The sequence below is a fragment of the Lonchura striata genome, chromosome 8, assembly GCF_050655825.1.
Source record: "Lonchura striata isolate lonStrDom1 chromosome 8, ASM5065582v1, whole genome shotgun sequence".
Classification (NCBI taxonomy): Eukaryota; Metazoa; Chordata; class Aves; order Passeriformes; family Estrildidae; genus Lonchura; species Lonchura striata.
Genome location: NC_140710.1, coordinates 18,451,927 through 18,477,266, shown reverse-complemented (window position 1 = coordinate 18,477,266; position 25,340 = coordinate 18,451,927). Strand labels below are relative to the sequence as shown.

Here is a 25,340-nt window from a genome sequence, read left to right as displayed (position 1 = left end):
TCATTTGTTAGCTGTGGGCACCATTTGCAAACACCCAACAAAATGTTACCTCAGCTCTTAAGTTCTTAACTGTGTGTTAACTCAGAAGTATCTGAAGGTGACAGGAGACATGCAGGGGAAGATATATAAGTGAGTTGACAAATCACGTATCTTCAGAAAAAAAAATAAGCTGTAATTTATCTTCTATAAAGTCATATTATGTACTATTTTATGAAAGTCTTTTAGATATTGGAGAGAATTAGGAGCACACAATTTAGCAAGTAGTATGTGGAAGGGGGTGGTGCATGTGTTTCTAAAACTGGCAATAGAAAGATGCGATCTAAGATGTGATCTGTAAGGTTAGGAGACAAGGACCTTGGCATGACCTTGCTGTTGTGGTTTAACCCCAGATGGCAGCTAAGCACCATAGCCACTTTCTCATCCTGCAGTGGGATGAGGGAGACAATCAGAAGGGTAAAAGTGAGAAAGCTTCTGGGCTGAGACATGGACAGTTGAGTAGATAAAGCAGAAGCTGCACATGCAAGCAAAGTGAGGAATTCATTCAATACTTCCTGTGGCAGGCAGGTGTTCAGCCACCTCCAGGAAAGCCTGGCCCCATTGCACACAATGGGGACTTGGGAAGATAAACACCATCACGGAATAAATAAAGTTGGAAAAGACCTCCAACCAAAAGTTGATGACCTCCAACCTTCAGCTACATACTGCCATGCCTACTCAACCATATTGCAGAGAGTAACCACTCTGGACCTCCCCTCTTCTCTTTCCCCCAGCTTTATGTGCTGAGCATATGGACTGGGATATGCCTCTGGGCAGCTGGGGGCAGCTTTGTCCCCTCCCAAATCCTTGTGCACTCCCAGCATCCTTGCTTGGGGTCTTGATGCTGAGTAAATGCTGCTCAGCAATAGCTGAAACATCCCTGTGTTATCAACACTGTTTTCAGCACAAATCCAAAACACAGCCCCAAGCAGCTGCTGTGAAGAAAATTAACTCTACCCCTCCCAAACCTAGGTGTTTTGGCAAGACTCTTATGTGAAACCACGAGAAATGGTGGAAGAAGATTAGCTTCTGCAGAACTGGTTGGGAGAAAAATTTATTTACTTTTGTTAAATACTGAGGCAACAGCACAATGAAAGGCCACGACAAAGAATTTTCTATCTGAAAAATACTGCTGTTGGACAATAAAATGTGCAATGTAGGAGACGAGAGGTGGCATCCTGGGCTGAGGAAGCAAGCTTGTTACATATAATTTGCTTTTATTCCACTACATAAGGCAGGACCATACTGTTTCAGGATGGTGTTTAAGCATTTAATAGTAAATTTATCTTTAAAAAAGCTTTCATATTAGATTATTCTTTAGCTATGCATGAAAAATAAGAGGTATCTTCTAAGTTAGTACTTTCAAATACATGGGGTTAATTCCTTCAATTCTTGATCATTTTGGTTCTAAAAGAACCAAGGGCTTTTGGGTATGTTTTTCCTTATAGTCTTTGTTGAAGGTCAAGAACATAATCTGTTCTGTAGGAGTACAGTTCTACCTACATTTTAAAGATTCTTCCTTTTTTCCCAGGTTATGAGCTCTGTAAATGTTAATTCTCAATATGAGTCTGGTCTCTACCTGCATAGTCTCATTTTGTTTAATCTGAATGAGTCAAGGGAATATTTATCTAAGCAGAGTAAAGAATCCCAGGGGAAGAGCAAGCAGGGTTGAGGTATGTGGAAGTAATAGGAGTGGAAGGGAGTATAGCATTTGGGATTTTTTTTTCTTAGTCATTAGTTATATTTTCACTATCAAGTAGAAATAGTATATTTAGAAATTCTGTGAAGAACCTGTGTCTCTTTATTTAAACTTAATGCTCTTAAAGAATTAGATTGTAAATTCATGTTGAGAATACCAGGCTCTCCAAGAGGAAAAAGCAGGACTACAACTATATTAAAAAAGAAACAGTGTTTAGATGAAGCTTTTGATATTCATGATGTGTATTGTTCTCTGCTACAGAACCCTGTCCCGTAAAGGGAAGCAGTCATGCAACTGTCCCTTCAGATGCAGGCAGACCAGTAGTTTGTTGCCAAGTCTTCTATTCATCTGCTGATTAAGTTTAACATTTGTTTTTCAAAGAGAAAGAAATGTGGGAGGCAAAGGTTTTCTTTTTTTTTTTTTTTCCCTGAACATTTTTTCTCTCTTTTAAAGCTGAGTCACAAGAGAAAGGAGCATTATAAATTGTCCTACCTAGTTAGTGGCATCACCTGTGTTCTCTGCTCCATTATTATTATTTCCAGCTGTGCCTCTGGTTTCTTGCATATCTTTTGTAGCTCTTTATTCTTCTGAGTTCCTCAGTCTACGATTTTTTTGTTGCATGCTTGGTCCTTTCAGAATGTTTTTTCTCACCCTCCGTGTATCACTACTATCTGATGTGTTATCCATTGCCAAAACACGTGGTGTCTGCATCTGCTCTGACTACAGCAGGTTGAATTCAAGCAAGATACTATACCCTTATGTGAACATGAAGACTGTGATAAATTTGCCACTTGAAATTTCTGCATGAAGCAGCATGAAAAGGAAGTTAGCAGAATGCCATCTCTGCACTGAACATCTTTCACAGTCCCAGTAAAATTGCAGACGAAAGTGTTAACTATGTTTAACAAGTAATTAACTTCTGTATGATTACCTATCTTTAAGGATTAAATGTGCCATACTTTAAACTGGGAAAAGTTAAAAAAAATCCCAAATTGTCTGCTTTCATTTAAGAATTTACAATTGTTTTAACTGTAGTATTTTTGTAATAATTATTACCAAAACTCCACACTGGCAGTTCTGGAAATCAGTACATGCATCAGTATTTTCTGGTATCAATCCTGTATTAACAATATATTCCTGTTTGTGGAGAAAATGTGATACTTGTTCTTGAGTTTGCCTGTGTGCTATTTTTAGTGTCTTAAATTTACTGCTAAAAAAATCTTGAGAAAATTAACATGGTTATGCTAATGAGGCATTGATTAAAGCATGCCACAATTCTATGTAGTGATTTTGCTATTGGTTCTTATTTTATTACTAACACTTAGGCTAGATTTCTGTTGGAAGTCTGTTTTTTTGGATGTACTAATACTTATACTTTCCTAAGACCTTGTCTGGACAATGTAGCTGTATCACATAATGAAAAAAAATGTTATAACAAATATTCTTGTATTATGAATGGCATGCAGTCAAATGTTATGTAAATACCTGAGGGCTCAATATACTTTCTGCAGATATTAGGAATATGTCTGTATTTTACATTTTTTTTTTTAAAGATATGTTTTTCCTTTGAGAACAACTGGTCAGTTAGCAGTTTAAAGCTGCTCTTTCCCCCCTTTTTGAAAAAGAACCACTTGAGAATGAGTCACAGCAAATAGGAAGAAGGAATTTAGTAAGCAGACATTGCAAAGATGATAATATGTTGCAGGTATGATCAAACAGTCCTTTTATGTGTTAGTTTTTAAGATTGCTCTTTAGGTAAGGCCCTCTGGCAAATGGCATCAGTTTTGTTTAGTTGCTCAGTATGAAGACAGTTTCAGGAGGCTTCCTGTATGGAATACAGCTATTGGCTCTTGAATAACATTAGAATAAATGCAATGTATGTAAGTCATTTTACCCTATAGCAGATGGGAGCTTAAGTCATTGAGAAGAAGATCAATGGAATCATTTAGCTTTTTGTGTTGTTTCAGTATAGAAAGACAGTCTGTTCCAAATCAAGAGAGGAGTCTGCTAAGAATGTTTAGGTTTCATTGAAATAAAGCACAGTTCACATCAAAAGAAGATGTGCTATTTCAAATTCATAACAATTGACTATTAGTCTGTTTTTAATATTTTTCTTTGGCATGTAAGCCTGTTTAATTAGATTCTACTCTCTCTGTTGTTTCAAGATTCCATAAACTGGAGTCTTATATACCAGCTGCTAAAGCAGGAGTTACTGTCTAAATGATATTCACAATGAGTATTTGGAAGGTTTACAATTATACCCTTGCTAATAAATTGTGCTATTTTCCCCAACAGTTTTAAGTGCTAATCTTCAGAAGGCATTTTAAAATTAGCTAAAATTCTGTCAAGAGATTTACAAAAATTGTTAGCATGAAGATAATTATGTCACAGTCCTTGGACTCCATCTCTGATTGTGTGTATAAATCAGAAAATGTCAGCTGTGTTTTCCCTTAATAATTATCCTTGCAGCAGTATATTACAGTTTGGATTACTATTATAGTGTTGCTTTAGGTTTATAAACCACAAGTTAGTTATTTCTGAAGTTTTCTGCTGATGAAATAATTCACATTTCTGGAATAAGTGATTATTTGTGTTAACACTTCATATCTATCAATAAGAAGATCAATATGAAAATCAGTGTTCTACACTTTTCTACACAGTCCCCCAAATATAGGCAGCTTTTTTGTTACTATTTTGTTAAAGGAGGTCACTTCTACAGTATGGCCAACATTTTCAAAAGAGCTAGCTGATGTGGTCACCCTTGTGGCATATGTGGAATTTGAAGTTCTAAGGACTTTTTGGACCAAAACTTGAGAATCTTTCTGCTGTAATGTCCTGGATGTAGATATTTACAGAAGATTTTGTAGGTCCTCAGTAGTTTTGATAATTTGTTGTTGGAACCTACCTCCTTAAGCATAATGAGTTAAAGTATCAGAGTAAGCTAGTGAATCCTTCAGAATTTGGACTAGCTTCTCTCATTTTAAGGACTCAGAAATATAGGTACAAATACACGTAATAAATTAATAAATTAAATTTGTCTGCTTAAACAGTAGGAAACTGACACAACATACTCTTGGAATCTTTCTCATGGATTATAAAAAAGAAAATGGGAAAAATGGATTTGTTTTAGCATTAGTAGTAATAGTAAATTTGAGCTGAATAGGCAAGAGCTCTTGTCTTTCAATTGCTGTTAATTCCTTAGGTTTAATACTCAGGAAATTTGATGTTAAAAGTGTAAGATTTACTCAAACTTTGGAAGAAAATTTTCTAAAACCATGCAGAAGCAATGAATTCTGAGAATTCAACAATCATAGTACTAACCTTAAAAACCTCTTTCACAGAAGAGAGATGGTATTTCAAGTAGGGCTTTTAATTTGGCAGTGTATCAAGAAGGATAAGAGATCTACTCAACTTCATTGGTGCAGGCTGCCTTAGAATAGGTCTTACACTGTTGTCACTACCAAAGATTTTTATTTCTGAACTATCTCAAAATGTGTGTAGAGAAATAATCTGTAATTTTGAAAGTCTTCTGTGAAGAATTTCAGGATAGATTTAAAATAGCAGGATATGGCTTAGTGTGAGTCCACTCTTGTTCTGATGCTTGGAAGATTTATGGTTGATTTCAATGGGAGTGGGGTCATATTTAGCCCTACTAGATGACAGAATGGGCAAGTTTGAGTTACGGTCTGCCAAGACTGACTCTTACTCCTGTTGTGGCAGAGCAGAGGCAGCAGTGCTTTTGTCATTTAGGGACATCCTCAGTGGTGACACTAGGCAATAGACTGCTGTTGGTTTCTGAGTTACTTCTGCCAAGTTCTTCATTTGACTCAAGGGGCCAAATGAAGAATTCCCTTTCCAATAAGTCAACAAAGAGGCCTTTTTCATCCAAGACAGAAACATAGGCAAGAAAGCTAAGCTGATGAATGTTGAGGGATGGGTTTTAAAAAGTGTGACTTCACTTTTGCCAGAATATCCTAGGTTTTTATTTAAAACTTGAGGGTTTCTTTATTTCTATTCTTACTTGATGGCCAGTGTCAGAGTACTTTGGACTTGTTACTTCAAACAACTGAAAATATAGAATTGTGAGCACATAGTCTTTGCTCCCAAAGCTTGCAGTTTATTTTATTAACAGAAATTGTAGCAGGAAAAAGTAATATTTTCATGGTTATGAGAGGAAAGGCTTTTCAGCTTGTTCATTAATCTTCCTTCTTCCCCATCTTCATACACTCATTATTCATCCTTCTCATTTATGATTATACATTTTACCCATCTGCTGTGTGTCATGCCACAGATAGTTGTGAATATCCAGTCCACATCTCCATTTTTAACTAGTTGTCATGAAGCTTAAGATCTCATATGATAAATAAGCCATTTATTTATAGATAAAATATAAATACTTGCTTCCTGCTCTTGCTTTTTAGTACACTAAAAGAATTCTAAGTATTTATCCTAGAACCCTATAAGAAGCAGTATTTAGACTTTTGTGGGTTTTTTCTGTGTAATGGTGTTTTGACTTCTGGTGACCATGTCCCTAATTGCAACTCTGTTCTTTTTCTTCTCCCAAACTTCTCAAGGGTGATATTTAATTTAGTATTGTGCAGAACTATAGATCTGCCAACAGCAATAACATATAGACTCCTATACAATTATTGAATCAGAGAGTTGAAACTTCTAGACTGTATCTATACCCACAAAAAAATCACTTGGCAGTGAGCCAACAAAAGCAATGTTTTGATTGCTTGCATTTTGATTTTTTTACTTTGGCTGCTGGTCAAAATGAAACTCCTTGGGTTTGAATTGCTCATTAGACTTAAATATATTGTAACGTATTATGGGCCAAAATACCCTATGCAATATACATATGCAATATGCTTATACATATAAATTATTTGGTAGCATGGATAATCAAATGAGCTCAGTTTTTGCTACTGATTTAATACTTCAGAATGTAAAACTCACCCTGGTCATGGTCTACTGAAGTTTCCTCATTTCCCAGACATATTCTTCAGAGTATTCTTATGCTTAAAATTTTATCTCAAGTCTTTCTCAGAAACTGATATCCTTTCAGATGATATACAATATTGCATGGAAGCTGACACTCAGACACATGAAGTGCCATCTATGCACCTGTAGCTACACTTATATTTCAGACACCCTTTTCTCCTTCCTCTGAGATGATCAAGCATGCTTGCATGAGTGGAAAAGCAGTGGCTATGCTCAGCAGTTGCTTACTCTCCTGTTCAGTACAAATGCAGTAACTGATGACATGGTCCTATGAGGTAATTCTCCTTCATGAGTTTCCTTCTGGCTCAGTTTTTAGCTAATTTTCTTCTAATGACTCTATGGTTTGCTCTCCAACTACTGTACCTTACATGAGAGCTATTTGGCTGAAAGTAGCTGAGAAAGATACTGTCCAAAAACAATTCTCAGAAATGGTAGAAGTAAGTTCATCTTCTTGCCAAGTGAATTGGTACAGCATCTATTCTTTTAGTCAGTAATTTTGTTTTCTTTTTTTGTTCTGGGTTATCTGGTCATTTTTATATTGGGTGTATAGTTGAGATGGAGTATTTTGTGTGTAAGACTAAATGATCACAGCGTTCTCTTTAGATATGGGCCACTTTTGTTGTCCTTCAGCCAATTAACACAGTATGGTCTATATAGACAAATAGCAACTGAACTTACTTCAGTTGCTATTTACTTCAGCATTTTCTATATGGACAGGACCAATTATTTTAACTTAAGTCTTGAGATGAGTTAGTTGTGCTTTGGATAGTCTGTTATTTTTACATGCTTTATCACACAAGGTCAAGAATGAATTGTGTGATGCTCAGATTTTTTGGACCTGTTGTGAGGTGCTGGTGACACAGGATTGTTAAAACATAGGCACTTGGAGCAATATTCCAAATTTTGTTTCCTCTGATTTCTATTTTCCTGGAGGATGGGAGGTTTTATTTTGCATGCATAGTTACTAGCATCTTAGTATTGATGAATTGACAATCCTTCATTAATTAGTATTGTTGATTTGGATTTCTTTTATATATTTTAAATTACTAGCTTGCCTGTATGTGCTTAAAGCTGAAGATCAGTGTATGCTGATCTGATTAATGGAATACTTCATTGTATAGCTTCCATATTTCTTTTTCAATCCCTTGGACTCAAGTATGATTTTGCTATACAAAGGACAACTTATTGTAATATAAACAAACAAATCACTTTAATTGTGGGACAAGACTTACTGTGACATGCGTAGTTTTTACAAAGGAGGAAAAAGATGTCAAAAGGTCCAAATATGCGTAACTCTGTTAATTTTTCTGCTCATAAATGTATTGTAAAAGCATTAAAACATTGTATTAAAAGATCTATAATCTTATCTAAAAATAATGATAGTTTAAATCTTAATTGGACAAGCAAAAATACCTTGCTAGGTCATTTATAAGAATCTAATAATTTTCTTTTCAGTAATGCTTTTATAGCCTCAGATTGAATGTAATTATAAAAGTAAAGAATCAATGCAAATAAGAAAAAAAACAATAGATAACTCTTATTGTCTTTATAACTAGTTTTAAGATGTGGTCTTAAAATTAATTCATTTATTAAATACTGTGAAAGCAATATGACCAAATAATAGCACCCATAATTTCTTTAAAATTATGGCTACATATACAGCCTGGCAATCCTGCCTTTGAGGTTGTTAGCAGTAGGAACTATTTTGCTTGCAACTTGTTTCTTTTAAACCCATATGGCAAAATTATGCCTCCCAGAGGTAACTTTTGGTAATGGAGAAAGTTGTTGGAAGAACAGGGATAACCTAAAAGCCTCCTGTATTGATGAAGCCTCAAGAGAACATAAAAATCCTATGGAAGATGCAGATGATTAGAGAATTCTTGTTCACTGGTATTTCAGACTCACTTTGTACAGACACAAATTACTGCACTTTCCAGCATCTTCTGAATCAATTTTACTGTCTTTGTGGCAGCAGAAGAGAAGCATCAGTGCTCTGAAGTAATGGAGCCAGTCACACATTTAGTAATAATTTACAGAATACATCAAAGTTTTACTTCATTTATTGTGACAAAATTGTTGGCTTCATATTACTTTTAGAAATATTGGTCAGCGCTAATCTGGAAGAAACATTGTAGCTGAGATGTCTGTAAACAATTAGACTTTTCAATTTCTGTTATGTTTTAAAAATTAAATAGGAATTAAATATGACTGGTTTGTTACAACAACACTGCCTGTTTTGTTGGGACAAAATTTATAACTTTTATAATAATAATAATAAAAATGCTCATTTAGGTTTCTGTTCTCCTGTGTGCTATAGTAGCATTGTAGAGAGAAATGATAAGTCGTAGTACACAGAGGTAAATGAAAAAAACATTAAAGAATAAAAAGTAAAACTTCTATAAATTTCGTTATGGAAAATTTATAAGACGATTTCCATGACAACCACATAATAAGATTCATGTTTACTTTAATTCTGAGTTCTCAATGTCTTTTTAATGACTCCTATGTAATTAAAACAGAATGCATAATTTGAATTAATATAATATAAATCAGTTTTGTTTGCGTGATGCTGAATACTGTTAATACTTGTACAATGAACTGTTTAAGAACCTTACATGTCCATTTGTTGCAGAACTGTGAGAAACTGGAAAATAATTTTGATGACATCAAGCACACGACTCTCAGTGAGCGAGGAGCACTTCGAGAAGCAATGAGGTAAGTCTGGGTCACCATAGCAACAGTCACAGATGTGGTAAAGAAAGAGTCATTCTTCATTATTGGGGGAACAAATGAGTTCATTGCCACCATTCAGCTCTATTCTCTAAGGTATTAATTTGTCAGTGGAGAGGCTTCCCTTGAGGCTGTACTTTGGTTTTGAAGCTGCATAAATGTTAAGCCTGACTGCACAGTAAAAAATGTAAATGTTTAATTTGTTATTTAAAATGCTTAAGGGGTGCCTTGCTTTATATTTATACTAAACTGTGAGTGAATGAAAATATTGTTCATCTAAATTCTGTAAGTGTTAAAGCAATTGTACAATGGTGTCTGAACAAACCTGTATTTGCTTTAAATTGATTTTGATTTTTATACATGTAGTTTGTGTGTACTCTAATTTTAACACCAAAATTATGTGATTTTGGTTTTTATAATGGAATGTAAGAATCTGTCTGGTCATTTATGTGTTGTAGAGATGTATATTTTGTTTAGTATCATCATATTGTTGCACTTAATATTTATTAGAGGAGGTTAAAATTAGCCAGAAGATGAATTTTCTGCCATCTTTATTTGCACTGCAGAGTATCTGGTACAGGACTCCAAAGTCCTGCCAGATACAGTGCCTGGAAAAGGGAGTGATTACTATGCAGGAAGGTGGTAAGTTTTTCTAAACTAATTTACTGAATAATCAGGAAGATGTTATTTATAGTATTATCTGTGAATCAGAAAATTATATAAGCTTCACTTTTAAAGGTTTTGAAATTGAATAGTAAAATATAATGATGCAAGCATAGTGTTTCATCTCATTTGCCTGACATCAGGGTAACTTCTTACACTTGAAGTAGTACAGTAAAAAATAAAAACAAAAAACAACTGTCCCCCTAAGAATCTACTTGAAAAAATAAATACACCTATTTGCTTTGACTGTGTCCGTTATCCATTTAAATTTATGGATGTGTGTGAATGACTTGATTTGCATGACTTACGTTCACGATGCTCATCTCATGTACACTGACTTTTTGAAAAGGTATCCTTACCTACAAGTATTCTGAACATTTCAACTACCAGTGCTGCAAATAACTGTAATATGTTTAGGGTTTTCTCCCGGTGTGGTCAGTCATCTGTGTACATAAATCTTGCATGTAGTGTCAGTAAATGGAAAGTGATTTAAGATAAAGATTAGGGGACTTTTTGGCAAATGAAAAAGCTACCTTTAGTATTTCTAACAAATTTGATTTCAAGTTCCTGCTGTCCTGTAGCAGTGTTCAGGTTTGTGATGTTTTGCAATACATGACTCAGCAGGGATAATGTTTTAAAAACTTGGGAGCTGACAGCTCTTTGGTGATCAACATTAAATAGCAGGGGGAGCTTTGGCATTTCAAAGGTCATATTTCTGTTACAAAGCCTGTTTAGAAGATTCTTGTGGTTCTTTGCTGTGCACAAGCACTTTACTATCTCATAAATTTGTATCCTGGCTATTTTTGCTATTGTTCAAGCCATTCTGAGAAATAGTTATTGATTGTGAAGAGTGACAGATATTGTGCAGTGCTGGAATTCTCTTAATTGCAGTCAGTATTATATGGTTGGTTGTTTCCCGAGTTGCTTTTTTATTTTAAGATAAAGAAAATACCTGCCTTACTAAATTTATACTGTTATGTGTTTTTATAATACTGAAGTGCCTCATGAAAGGTGCAAAATGTTAATTTAGAAAGGTATCTGCATGTAGGTGTACATATATTTCTAAATATGTGTAAAATACACTTGTTTTAGGCTGTGTGGTTCTTTCAACTGCTCTATAGTCACCTCACTTATGGGTGGCTGCATTTTTCTGTTTGGATCCCAGGATTATCTGTACCTGTGTAATTCAGATGGTACATTTCTACAGAGTCAAGTTCACTTTTCCTTTCCATAACAAGAGTGGACATTGGACCAGGCATTGGAGACATAGATTTGCTGTCTTCAGTATTATGAGGTACCTGCCTGCTTTGGGTAAGGGAAGCTCGTGGAGAGGGTTGCACATTGCACAAAAGCACTAAAATCATGTGGGCATGAAAGCAACAGCAACAAAAAAATCCTAGTTGGATAGCTAAGTGGATATATGTGGATCTCAGATGAGCCTTTAGTTGAGTGGGCAGTCTGCCCAAATCCTCTCTGATTTCCCAGAGTGGTATTACTGGTCTGCCAGATGAGAAAGACAATGAACACTTTTTCCCAGTGCTCCTGTTTGGAACGAGACCTTCCATTTTAACTTCATCCTTGAGAAAAATGGCCAGTTTTAATAAGGGTTTCATGCACTTCTAGTCTATGAGTATCACTGTGCTCTGCATAAACAAATACTAATATCCAAGAAGGGTCTTGTTCTGTTTCCAGCTCTTCAGTATTCAAATTGAGGACTACATGAAAATTATCTTTCTTGTTTATGTATATAGACATATGCAAAATAAACTTTCTGACGTGTTTTGAAATTATGACAAAGCCTATGAACTTTCTCTACTTCTACTTTACACTTATTTTAGATTTTGAATGAGATAATGAGCTGATAGTAGTTTGCCATTATTCAGTATATAAAGAGTGGTATTCTAAGAATTTGGTTTACTTGTGATTGCACATAAAATCCATAAAGAATTCAATTCAGTTAATGTTTTACTTATTTGGTTAATGTACTCCAAATATTTTATTTATTACTGTATTTTAATGCAGCTGCAAAGCAGAAGTAAACAATAAAAATCCATTAGTTTTTTGAATTGGAGCTTATAAATGGACAAACTATTGCTTGCTTACCTTGAATGTGTATATGATAAATTAATTGGATATTTTATGTAGTAACTTGGCAGAAAAATATAGCTATAAACCTATAATGCCAGGTTGTATAAGTAAAAGCATTGCTATTTTGTTAAACAAAGCTCAATTTGTTTTTAATACATAATCACTGAGAAAAATCTGGATCCGAATCATCAGTAAAGTTTCATCTAGAATTTTAAAGGAGCTTTTAGACTGGTTTTTCTGCTATGAGGGGGATAAATATTTGAGGAGCAGGAAGTGGTGTAGCTGAGTGCTGACACTGGTAGGCTTTTCATAGGTGATGAAACCAGAATGTGGGCTGCTACAGTAAGCATTCCTCTGGGAAAGTAGGGTAGACTAGCCTTGAGGAGTCTTAAAATTAAGCAAACAATAACGATAGCCCTGCACCATTAAATTATAAGGTAACTTGGAGAAGTGTGGCAGAAATACAAACTCAGTTATTAATATCAAATTAGATATTAATAAATTACTAAAATAAGGTTTAATGAGTTACTTGGTTTAAAATGGGCAAATTTCAAAAAGCAGCAGACACAGCTGGCAGGAATTTTTTCCTGCTGAATCTGTTCATTCTGTGTACAGGCATTCATTGTTATCATCAAGAAGATAATCAGAATTTATGAAATTGGGAGACTGAAGATCTAAACATGTGGTCTCTGCATTTTATTGATTGCATACCAGCAAAATATTTTTGAACATGCATCCCCCATATTTGTATATTTATACATGTATTGTCACTATACTAATATTTTACATGCATTATATAAAAACCACACCAGAATGGAAATTTTTTTTTAAAAGACAGATAAAGATGAAATGTACGTCTACTTAGGTTTTTTTTTAGAAATCATTTATTAATTGCACAGAAAATATTTTCTTCCCACTTTGATATGGCTTGTCTTATGCATAGTCTGCTTTGGAGATCATTGATCTGGACCATCTTTCCAGCTTAGAGCAGGGTCAAGTAGAGCAGGTTGCTCAGGGCTGTGTCCAACAAAGTTTTTTCGTATCTTCCAGGATGGATGTTTCACAGACTGTCTAGGCAAACATCCTCACATTTAACAAAAGCAAAACTCAAACGAAAAGCTGCCAACACCTTCCCCCCCCAGCTTTTTTTTTTTCCCCAACAGAATTCCACTTCAGCTTTTGCCTGTTTTTTTTTCCCTTTTGCTGAGGACTGCTAAGCACAATCTGGCTCTGTTGTCTTTATTTCCTCCCATCATATATTTATACATTTTGATAAGATTTCCCCCCCCAAGCCTGCTCTGCTCTGCGTGTCCCCAGGTCCGTCAGCCTCACCTCGTGTGACAGACACTCCAGTTCCTTCATCACCTCAGTGCCCCTTTGCTGGGCTCCCTCCTGTACATCCCTGTTTCCCTTGGCCTGGGGGACCCCGCACAGGATGCAGCACTCCAGAGCAGAACTGGGCAGCAGAGAAGAATCTCCACTCTCAATCTGCAAGTAATGCTGTACCTGACACAGCCCCAGGTGCTGCTGGCCTTTGCTGCAAGGACTGGCTCATGATTCATCTTGTCCTTCAGGACCCCCAGGCCTTTCCTGCAAAGCTGATTTCCAGCTCGTTGTTTGCAACCCCTACTGGTGCCAGGGGTTGTTCCTCCCCAGGGGCAGGATTTCATGGTGGGTTGGTTTGGTTGGTTTTTGTTTGTTTATAATGTGGTTTCTGTAGGCCTATTTCTCCAGATTATCAACAGCAGCCCAACCCTTTAGAGTGTCACCACTCAGCAGGTGGTAGAGTGCTTTTGAACACTGTATATATGTTACTATGTGATTTAGACCTGTGTCTAGTGTACATCTCATGAGCCTGGTGTCAGACAAATGAAGCCATAGCATTTCAAACCAAACTTTTTCTGAGTCTAGTGTTGTGATTGCTTACTTACCAATTGAATTGGTAAGCCACCATGGTGGGTTAAGGCAGTGAGCAATCAGCAAGGCTGGTGAGGTGTTAATACGTAAATGGGTCCTACTTGTAGGCGGATATGGAGATGGTCTGTCTTGTGAACACTGAGTATGTGTGAAAGCTTTGCAAGTCAAAATTAAAGCTGAGTATTTTTGTGTAGTCTTCTTGTTATTAAAGGAAAATTGAAACATAATCATTCGTGCTTTGAAATGGGAAAGTTTGCTTATCTGCTTAAATCAGTATAAAAGATACCAAAGTTCATTTAGAATTTTCCTTTGCATTCATATATTTGCATATGGTTTTAGATAATATTAACAAGGGAGTGAAGCTTCAACTGTGATTTCCAGTTTGCTAGAAACAGTTTCTGTTAATGATGATATTCACTGTTGTCTTGACAACTGTGCAAGCTGGGGTTAGTAATAATCAGGCTTCTTTTAATATGGTCTAGACTCTCAGATGTATTTGACAAATAGTTTCTATGACTGGGCAAAACCCAAGAAAATTGCAGTGTAAGAAGTTCCAAGGTTTCACAAGTATTCATTATTTGCAGAGTAAAAGCTGGAAATTTAAACACGTAAACAAAACAAGTCTGCAGTGTAAACTACAAAATATGTAGTAACCAATTTGTTAGGGCTTTGGCCTGGGATCTGCCAAATGTGGATTCATATTTAGGTTTTGAGTCAGGCAACTTGGTTTTCCCATTTTAAAAAGCACCATAGAGCTCTAAACTTAGAGAAACATAGACATGAAGAATAAGGGATAAGGACAATGAAAATGTCATGTTAAATGTGTTTTTTCTTTCCTGTATTGTTCTTAAACTGTTCTGAGAGATAGGACCAATCTCAGGTAAATAGGGAAGGTGAATTAAGAGCAGTAAAGGCTTCTGAGTTTCCTGATTCATATCCCAGAGATTGTTCAAAGAAATCCTTCTGGGGAGGTGGAAGCCTTTGAAGTGAATTCCAGTATTCCAAAGTTCTGTACTTCAGTAAAGCCTTCCATACTTTACAGCATTCTCCTGGTGAAGCTGGCAGCCATGGCTTGGACAGGTGCACCCTTTGCTGGGTTAAGAACTGGCTGCACAGCTGGTCCCAGAGCGTTGGGGAATGCTGCTGCATCCAGCAGGCAGGTGGGTATCTTTATAGATGATCCGGTCAAGGGGATAAATTTGTGGAAGACTCCCGGGTTGGATGGGAGCGTTGATCTGCTGGAGGACAGGAAGGCTCTGCAGAGGGATCTGGCCAGGCTGGATTTGTGAGCTGAGGTCAGTGGAGTGAGGTTCAATATCGTGGAGTGCTGGATCCTGCTCTTGGGTCACAACAACCCCTGCGGTCCTGCTGGCTGGGGAAGAGTGTCTGGAAAGCTGCACAGTGGAAAAGGACCTGAGGCGCTGGTTGAGAGCAGCTGAACATGAGCCAGCGTGTGCCCAGGGGGCCAAAGCCGGGGCCGTCGTGGCGTGTATCAGGAATAGTGTGGCCAGCAGGAGCAGGGCAGGGACTGTGCCCTTGCACTCGGCACTGCTGAGGCCACACCTCAGAGCCGTGCCCAGCTGTGGGCCCGTCACCGGGGCAGGCACTGAGGGGCTGCAGCCAGGCCGGGGAGGGGCAGCGGAGCTGGGGAAGGGCTGGAGAGAGACTCCTGGAGGAGAGGCTGAGGGAGCTGGGCTTAGTCTGGAGGAGGCTCAGGGGAGAATTTGCCCTTCTCTACAACTCCCTCAAGGAGGGTTTAGCAAGGTGGGGGTTGGCCGCTTCTCCCAGGCAGACAGAGACAGGACAAGAGGGCATGGCCTCAAGCTGTGCCAGGGAAGGTTCAGGTTGGACATCAGGAGGAATTTTTTTCACTGAAAGGGTTGTTAAGCATTACAACAGGATGCTCAGGGAGGTGGTGGAGTCACTGTCCCTGGAAGTGTTTTAAGAAACAACTGGATGTGGCACTTAGTGCTGTGGTTTAGTTGACAAGGTGGTGTTTAGTCAAAGGTTGGCATTAGTGATCTCAGGGATGTTATCCAAACTTAAGTCTAGTGGCTACTTTCATAGCATCATTGTGTTAATGTGTTTATTTGGTACTGAGGGAGTAAGTCCAAATTTCTCTTCTACTTTCTTCTATATTTACATTTATCTCCTGTGCAATCACTTGAATGGTGCTTTGGGCATGCTTTTTGGGGAAAGCAAGTGACTGCTTCTTGCGTCTTTAACAAAAATGTTGTGCTGCTTCCAAACTGCAACAACACTTTGCATCTTGGGGTGACCAGCTCATATTCCTCTGATATATCTATCTCAGCATCAGGAAGCAAACGCCCTTTACCATGGAGGACATATTAATTAGGTAAGCTACTGACCGGATTATTAATTCAGACCCTTATTTAGAATGCATTTGTCTTAGAAATATTTCCTAAAAAAATTAGCTGCAGAGGTGTTCTTAGAGTGAAAACAAAAACCCCCAAAAAATACCAAAAGAAAAACCCACCCAAAAAAAATCCCATACAGCTGTGGAGTTTAGGAAATATTTAACTTACTCCCCTTGGAATTTATTTTCTATATATGCATCTTCACAATTTTATAAATTTACCATATTATTAATGGCTTATGGAGATGAGATGCTGCAAAATGCTCTTGTTTCTAGTCATGTTTGGTATTGCATAGAAATGCATGTAGAGTGTTAAAACACTTGAGAACTTTTAATAGTACTTCCATTATGAAAACCCATGTGGCTAATATGAGTTTAATTTTGAGTGCCATTTTGAAATCAGAACTTCACTATCATTCTTAGTTTACATTACAGATCAAACAGATTGCCAACATCACTTGCACTGACGAAGCATTAGCCATATGCCTTCGCAGTGCAAGGCTGCCCTGGATGAGGATAGCTATGACTAACCAAGCTGCTTATGTGCTAGAAGCTGTTTAGTGGCATTAACAAGGCACTGTTAAGCTGTGCCCATGCAATTTTACCATGCTCTTTGTTGGCTAACTAACTTATGAGTCACCCACTAGCCACCCTTTGAGAGCCTGAGATGAATTGCTCAGATCTGGCCACGGTGGAATAATTTCTGTCTATAGATAGATGCTGCAGAGCTCTAACACCAAGCATATATAGGAACCCATTACATTAATGTAATTATTTTTGGGATAATTATTAGAACTTGCATTGTCTTTGTCATTTCTATGGAGAATTAACTTCATATTTCATTTTGCAATTAAAAATAAAAAGGTTCTGATATGTGTCACTCACTGAAAAATTTGTGAAACTAGTGATAATGCTTAATTTTTGCACTAAAGAATGTAACTGCATTGCCTTATATATTTGTTTCAAGTATAAATCAAGAAAATTATAAAGTACCTTGTTTTGGGCTTGATTGTGATAGACTGTTCTGTTGAACATCAGCTTCATAGTACTTTCCACAGAAATTTTAAGACTGAAATGAATTTCCAAGTTTGTCAGCTGATTGCTACATTTTTAATTTATGAATTATATAATTTTTTTGGTCCAGTGACAGGCTGGATTATTTAGATGTTACAGGCAAAGAGATCAAGATAAGTTAGATTGTTTTCCTTTGAATGCTCCTTTAGTCACCTAGCCAGGATAAACTGATGAATACAACTTTCACTTGTGATGTTTCTGAATGGCAAATATGAAACAATACTCATTTTTTTTTTGCTATTCCAATTGGCAATGTAGATTTGCAGTTACTTTACATCAGAGGTTTGAATTATGCCTTATAGTGTATAAAGCCCATACATGGATATAGAAAAAAAAATTGTGAGCAAAATAGCAAAATAAATAATATTAACAGATTTGGAAACTAAATTATAATTGCTACTTTTGTTGATATACTGAAATGTGCTTTAGAAAGCACCTTATATGAACATTTTTGATAAAATGTTGTATGTTTCTCATATGCCCTTTTATATGTATTACAGTGACCAAAATATGCTTTGGTCTGTTCTGAGTATGGTAAATACATTGTTTCTGTATTTGTCTGTAGTATTCATAAGAAATATTTCAGAGGGTAGAGGAAAAAAACACCTAGTTTGTGTCACTTCCACTGAGGAGAGCCTGCTTTTGGCTTTGAACAATTTAGTTTTATGATTTAAAGAAAAGAATTGGATAGTAGTCAAAATTTGGTTTTTAGCAAACTGCAGGAGATGTTGTCTGATGTTGGTGGTGAAAGAGATTTTGAAAACCACTGTGACAGATGGCTTGCCACAAAGACTCCAAAGGTGGCGTGCAGGGGGTGCAGCATCGTACTTTTCAGTGACTAACAGCCACTCGTGCAAACCCAGTAGAAAATTACACTACAGAATTTGGAGTTCATTCCATGGGTTCCCTCTTTGTTGTTTTTTAAAATGTGAAGTTTGAAAATATTTCTGAAATGTGTTCTTTGCTACCACAAGCATTCAGGAAAATGCGTTCTGGATTGCCAGAGAGACAATGTATACAATATGGACTAGCAGCTTATACATTTCAAAAAGGTTTTGGTTCATGACATATAAATTTTTTTAAAAAGTACAGATATGAGTGAAGAAATTTTTCTGGTGGTTTTGCTATGAGCCATGGCTTTTTGTAGATTATTTATGCTTGATTTTATGTCGCAGGGTTTTGGATGGTTTAGGTAGAAGGTTGCATTTTATCATTTTAAACTAATACTGCAAATTGGGGATGTATACAGAAGCTGAGTGTGTTGCATCTTCGGCAAAGAAGTCAGATGTTTTAGTGGAAGATGTTGAAGCTCATGCTGTTTTATTTAGAAGTCATATGTTTAATCTGTAGCCAGCCTACTGAGAGTACCACATTCCACATGTATTTAACAAAGGCCATTTCCTACAGTTTTGTCTACAGTCAAAAAGCAGTCTGTCTTTACAAATGCTGTTTTACATAGATCTGCACTTATTTCTTTTCAGACATTTAGTGTAGTTCTCAAAAGCCTGAAAAAGTGTAATCTTTTTTTCCTCCTTTGTGTTGTCCCTGGACTTTCTGTTGCCATGAGTGTCTTTGAGCACATTCTCTTTGGAGTTCAGGATACAAAGTAAAGCTAAGGGTTTGAGGAAAAAAACCAATCTTCATTGAAAATTGCATTATTAGGTAGTGTGTCCTTCCACTGTATGTTCATTGTTGCAAGGTAATCATTATCTTTTCTGATTATGGTGGTGTGCTGATTTGGGTGGGATAGTTTGCTTTCTTCACAGCAGCTGCTCTGGGGCTGTGTTTTGGATTTGTGCTGAAAATAGGGATGTTTTAGCTATTTCTGAGCAGCACTTGCACAGAGTCAAGCCTTTCCTGTTCCTTACTCTACCCCTCTGCAAGGATGCTGGGAGTGCAAAAGGAGTTGGGAGGGGACACATCCAGGCCAGCTGACCCTGACTGACTAAACTGCTTTTATCTCAACCCATAAAGTTTCACTTCTACCATTCTGATTCTCTTCCTCATTCCATCAGGAGGATGTGAATGAGTGGCTTGGTGAGGCTTAGTTGCTGGCTGGGGTTAAACCATGACATGTGTTTAGAACCCCTTGGTTATAATGACTATTATTAGCTACTGCTACTTTACTTTTTTTGTTGTCTCTCAGGAGTTCTAGATTTATGTTATACTGGCTGTTGCAGTTTTTGGATGTAAGAGCAAACATCCATTTTCCTGGAAGTGAAGTGTTTTTTATGTTGGGGTGAGGGTGTTTGAGAGATTAAGCTGTGGGTCCAGCTGTGCCCTTAGATATTTACCTTCCATCAGAATTAATCTGTCCTTCCCCTGTGGACTTCTGAATTTAAATCCTGTTTATTTACTTGAGGCTGTTTGGGAGACCAAGAAAAGATTATCTAAATTTAATGTTCTAATGGAATAAACTTGTTTATTGAAAGTAAGACTGTAAAATGTATTGGATTTTCTTCAGTGAGACAGTTGTTAAGATACACTGGAATCAGTACCTTACATTTAACTAATTGAATATGAAATTTAGCAGAAAGAGTTTCCCATCCTTATTTCTTCAGAACAAAGATTCCTACTTTACATAGGAATCTGTTTCATTGGAGCTTGCTGTTGAAAAGTTGATGGGCAGCTATTTAAGCCCTAGACCACTTTAGATTTTTTTCACAAAACAACCCAGAAGCTTTCACTGCTAGTGCCTAAGGCAAGGCTACTAAATCTCAAGGCATCTAGAGCTTAGGATCTTAGGCAACAATTTGTACAAAGAAACTGCTTACAGAGTGAGACAAATGTAAGAGTTGTCCTAGAGAATAAAGGGACAAACTATTCTTGATAACACCTCCTGCCATCTTGAATGCCCAGGACTGCATATCTGGGGTGTGCTTTGTAAGGTGCACACAGTATTGGCAGTGACAAGGTTCTCTGTGGAGCAGGCATTTGTAGAAGGCTTCAATTTGTATGTATTTAGTGTATATAGGTTGTTCAGCATTTAGTTCTGGTTTGGTCCAATGCCAAAAATTAAGGTGATTAGTGTTTTTTGTGATTTGTTGGTTGTTTTTTGTTTTTTTTTTGTTTTTTTTTTTGTCTCCAGGAAGAAAAAAAAATGGTATTTTCTGTAAAGTAAGTCCTGAACTGTTCTAAATATTACCATAGAATTGCACCCATTCAAATGAATTTTAATAGTTGATCTCTATATGGAATGTAATGTAATGGAAATAATTATAATGTGATTTCCATCAGAATACTTACAAGATTTGATTTATAATCTGATATCATTACAATACAATAATCTTTTAAAACAAATAAATTATTTTAAAATTATTGGACTACTTTTTAAAGTCCTATTTTTAATAGGATTTAATATTTCTACTATTGTCACATTAAAAATTAGGGATTGCTATTACTATAGATAGTACTTTTTAAATTTAATAAAGTCATTATGGCTGCTGTCTTTATAATGACTATTACTTTTATTACTACTATCAAATAGTAGTGTTTAATGGTACTGATTAATACCACAAATACTTTTCTTACTACTGTTTTGCCTATTGAAGATTTTTCCACATTTCTGGTCATTAATTAGTATTAACCAAGCATTTCCTTTGTAACTGTTTATGTGTCAAATGAAGGAAAATATTTTAAAATTTACATCTGACAGTATTACCAAAAAGGCAAGAAAACACTCTCTGAGGAGTGTTTTAAAATAGAAAAAAAAATAGAAAATAATTTTTCTCTTTATCGTACCTTGTATATCTTCCTGATTGAGCAAAAAGTGGCTTTCCTAGTGCCTCTTCTTGCTTATCTGTGTGTTTCTAATGAAGAGAGGATGCACTTGAGCACATGCAGAGCAGTTTCTGTTCCCAGGGAGCTACAGTGGCTTGCTTGTCTCACGCTGGCTGTTACATGTTGGGCTGTGCCTCACAGTATCCACCCCTCAGTCTTCCCATTGCAAATTTACTTGCATGGCAACTGCTGGTGCTGTTAACCCTCTTCTGTCCTGAAGGATATTCCCTTGTGGCTTCTCAGATTAAATATTTAATTGGGGTGGGAATTGTTCTTCTTGTGATTAAAGAACTATACAGAGCTGTTTAAAAATATTTTAACATGAATGGTTCTATATTTATAAAAGATTCTGGCTCCACTGAGTGTGTTCCACTGAAGAGAGTTGTGGAGCACGGCTGGGAGCTGCTGGCCATGTGGCTGCAGTAGCCTGAACAGAAGATGTTTCTTGAGTGCATCTTTCAGCCTGTGCTGAGGTGCAGCTGCACAATTAGCAGCGTGTGGCATGGCTTCTCCCTGGTAGTTAGAGGAGCACAAATGGCTCCTGTGTGGAGCCACGCGTTCAGTCATGGCCTGCCTGTAAGGTGCTCGGTGTCACCTCCCGGCCGCCGGTACCAGCTGTGCGAGTGCCAGGGGGGGATGCTCCCCTGGAGCATGCCAGCTTCCATGCTGGCCCTGGCATGGCTGGCACAGGGAGGCTGGGGGACACGCATGTCCATGGCGGTTGCTCAAGCCTACAGGACTAGGTTAGAAGTGAGCTGAAATAAGCACTTTTCAGGAAGTGTTATGTCAGGTTTAACGCTGGTTGTTTTGTTGTAGAAACCCTTTGCTTTAAGGCCACACTGCTCATAGACACAGTCATTTTCAGGTATCTTCTGCAATTAGTGATGTAGCCATTCTAGGCACATATCCTTCTGTAGGCAGAATCATAGGGAAAGGCTGGTTATCACCTCAGAAGAGAGAGACCCACTCTTCACCCAGTTGCAGATGAAATCCCTGATTTTCCTTTTATACTACAGGGTGGCATTTAACCAGCAGGTGCTATACAGATTTTTTTTCCCCCTTTTTCTTAGTTGAAATAGATCTGTTTCAGTAAGTGTAAAACTCCCTGCTTCTATGATCAAGCTGTATTCCTTTATTCTATTTGGGTACATTGGGTGAATGAAGACTTTACGTCTAATTTGGAAAGGTCCGAGTAATCTTCTTGCTATTGGCAATGCTAACTACTCTTTCTCCTGCTAGTATAACAATGTCATAATACATAAAATTTATTGTGTTTTAAAACTAAAAATGAAAACAGAGCCTTAAAATGTAAATTCCCTTAATATTTTGTCTTCTATCATACTCATTTAATTCTTGATGTAAAACAATAATTCATTGCTTTTGTGCTGGGAGCACAAAGCCACAAGTTGATAATGGTAACTCAATGTTTGTAATATAAAGTACTGTTCCTGTAGTGTGGTCCAATTACACAATAGTAAAGCAGGGATGTAACACAGCAATGCTGCTTTCCTATTTGTTTCAGTAAGTTTAGCACAGCGGGAAACGTGGCATTCTTCCAAGGTAATGCGTCAAGCTTACAGTTGGATGGAAGTGCAAAGGAAATTATTCCAAGACTTCATGTACCAGCTAATAACTCTCACTGAATGTATGCGACAATTGTCTTGTGAAATGTATTTGATGTCATTTCACTGCAAGGATTTTACATTTTAATTTTGGGATATTATGGTATTCTAGAGATATTTGAAAAAGTTTCTCTGTAGGTGCTACATTTACGGCATTGTAGTTTTAGTAATAAAATGCGATTTCTGTCTGGCTAGAGAGCATGTACACCCTTTTAAAAATATCCTGCTCTATCTTCTGAAATCAGAAAGAAGTACTCCATTAATTAGTTCAAATTATGTACACTGTTTCTCCAAAAATGTCCTATTTTTTGAGGAAGAATATATCTAAAACAAAAATCTTAACTGAAAATATATGCATGATAGCAACAGAATGTCTTCTTTCTTTTTGAAGTGTGGAAAGTAATAATGTATCAGCCATTTGGCAGCTGGGAGAAACCAGAACTGTCGAGGCATCTTTTTTGGTAGTCATTTTGCAGTAGAGACCTGGGGGTTGAATAGGAATCAGAATTTTTGCAGTTTGTCTTATTCTTCATTAGTTTTCACATTGCTTTGAAGCCATTCCCCAAGTCAGTAAATATCACTGTTGCACTGTGGTGTCAACCCACTGCGACTGTCTTAAAGGTACATTGATATTCTTTATAGCTTTGAACACTCCTCAGCAAAATATATTCATTTAAAATACCATGGCAGTGGCTTTATAAACAGTTTTGTGGTATATCTTTTCATGTTTCAAATGTGGTGAGGAGCATTAGCAAATAGTTCACAATTAAGGAGTTAATCTTTAGCCTCACTAACAGTCTTGGAACAGAGGGTGTCAGTGCATACTAAAAACAGTATTGGGTTTTCTTTTTGTGAACCACAGAGTGATCAGAGTACATCAGTTAGTTCCAAACAGGCTATTGAATGCTATCATAGGTAAAAATACCAGCTGTACTGCACCTGGTTTGATTTTATGATTATAAAAGTAAAATTCCTCCATCTCAGGCTTTTTTTTTTTTTTTTTTTAATCCCCAGTGCTCATTTTTCAGTCAGCATTCTTAGAAGGGTAACTGACACCTCTTGCTCACATTTTCTCTGTGGTAGTAAGTTTGGGCATACAATAAAGATAATATTTACTACTAGTGTTTAAAGCTTTCCAAAGGTCTTTTAGTTACATACATGCATACACCTTTCTTGAAGCATTTCTGAATGCCTTTGGCAGTATTGATCTAGCCAGTGAACAGTTTGTTGTCATTGATAGTATTTGTTGTTCCAGAGGGTGTGTTTGTTCTAGCTGGTGGGAGTTGTTTCAATGATGACATGTGAAAAGTGCATTAAAAAAAATAAAGAACAGAGGAGATACGCAGGGGTTAATCAGCCAACTATCAGCCTTGGCCCATGCTCCTGCAGGCAGAAATAGTATCAGGTTTGGGGAAAAAATAAAAGACTGCTGAGCTTGAAGACCTGAACAGGTCCAGCAAAGCAAACTACGGACAGTTATTAACAGGACCGAAATTGGGGATTAATCACTACTGATATCCCATAGTAATTCCTACTAGCATCAAGAGCACCAACAAATTCTCCATGCAGTTAATATGGTGAGCTTGCTGCCTACAATGTGTGTTGTGTATGTTGTCAGCATTTAAGGGTCCTTGTGCATGAGGATTGCCTCACGCAGTGGGGAGTGAAAGAAGAGCGTGTTGAGTGGACGAGGGTACATGCTGATTTGGCAAAGGATATAGAATGAATTCCTGGGTCAATAGTGATAATGATCAGAGTGCCTTTCTGATGAATAATTAAGTATGGGGTGGTCAAAATTTTCCTCTCAGTAGTGACATAATTTGGCATAGTAAGTGCCAATATTTAATGAAGAATACACATTTGGGATTGTCCAAGCTGGTTTTAGGCTCTTACAGCTGCTTTCATAGCTTTGAAAGCTCTATTTAGGATTGTAAAAAAAAAAAAACAAACCACCAAAAAAACCCAAACCAAGCAGCCCCCTCCCCACATTTGAACATCACCTGTCAGGGGTTTTGGGGACAGCAATAACAAAAAGAGGATCAGTCAAAGATAAAGATCAAAACCACAGAGTGACAAAACATGCTTGTCCCTGGATATCCTCGATCAGAGTATCTGTACAACACCTTGCTTTGCTTTGATGACTAGTGCTGACACTGAGATGGTGCTGCTTTTTCAGTAACAAAACTCCAGCTGAACCACTGAGTCAGTATATGCAACATGCTGTGATTTTTTTTCACCTATTTCCTTGTAGACAAACAAACATACAGTGAGAGAACAAGTCATTACAGTATGCATTTTGAATGCTACAGGCAGTCCTGAATTAGAAATAAAAGATGAAATCTAAGTTCTA

The 25,340-nt window shown here is 37.0% G+C and overlaps 1 protein-coding gene across 5 annotated transcripts in view; it reads left to right on the top strand.

Annotated features, from left to right (window-relative positions):
* DPYD (dihydropyrimidine dehydrogenase) overlaps positions 1 to 25,340 on the top strand; it is a 349,713-nt gene that overhangs the window by 50,130 nt on the left and 274,243 nt on the right. For all 5 annotated transcript variants that reach the window (XM_085586539.1, XM_085586538.1, XM_085586535.1 and 2 more), the window contains exon 3: positions 9,372 to 9,454. Coding sequence is in view for 4 of the 5 variants with exons in the window: in XM_085586535.1 (XP_085442661.1) it covers positions 9,372 to 9,454 (83 nt within the window). In the remaining variant the exon portion in view is untranslated. The remainder of the gene's footprint in view (positions 1 to 9,371; positions 9,455 to 25,340) is intronic.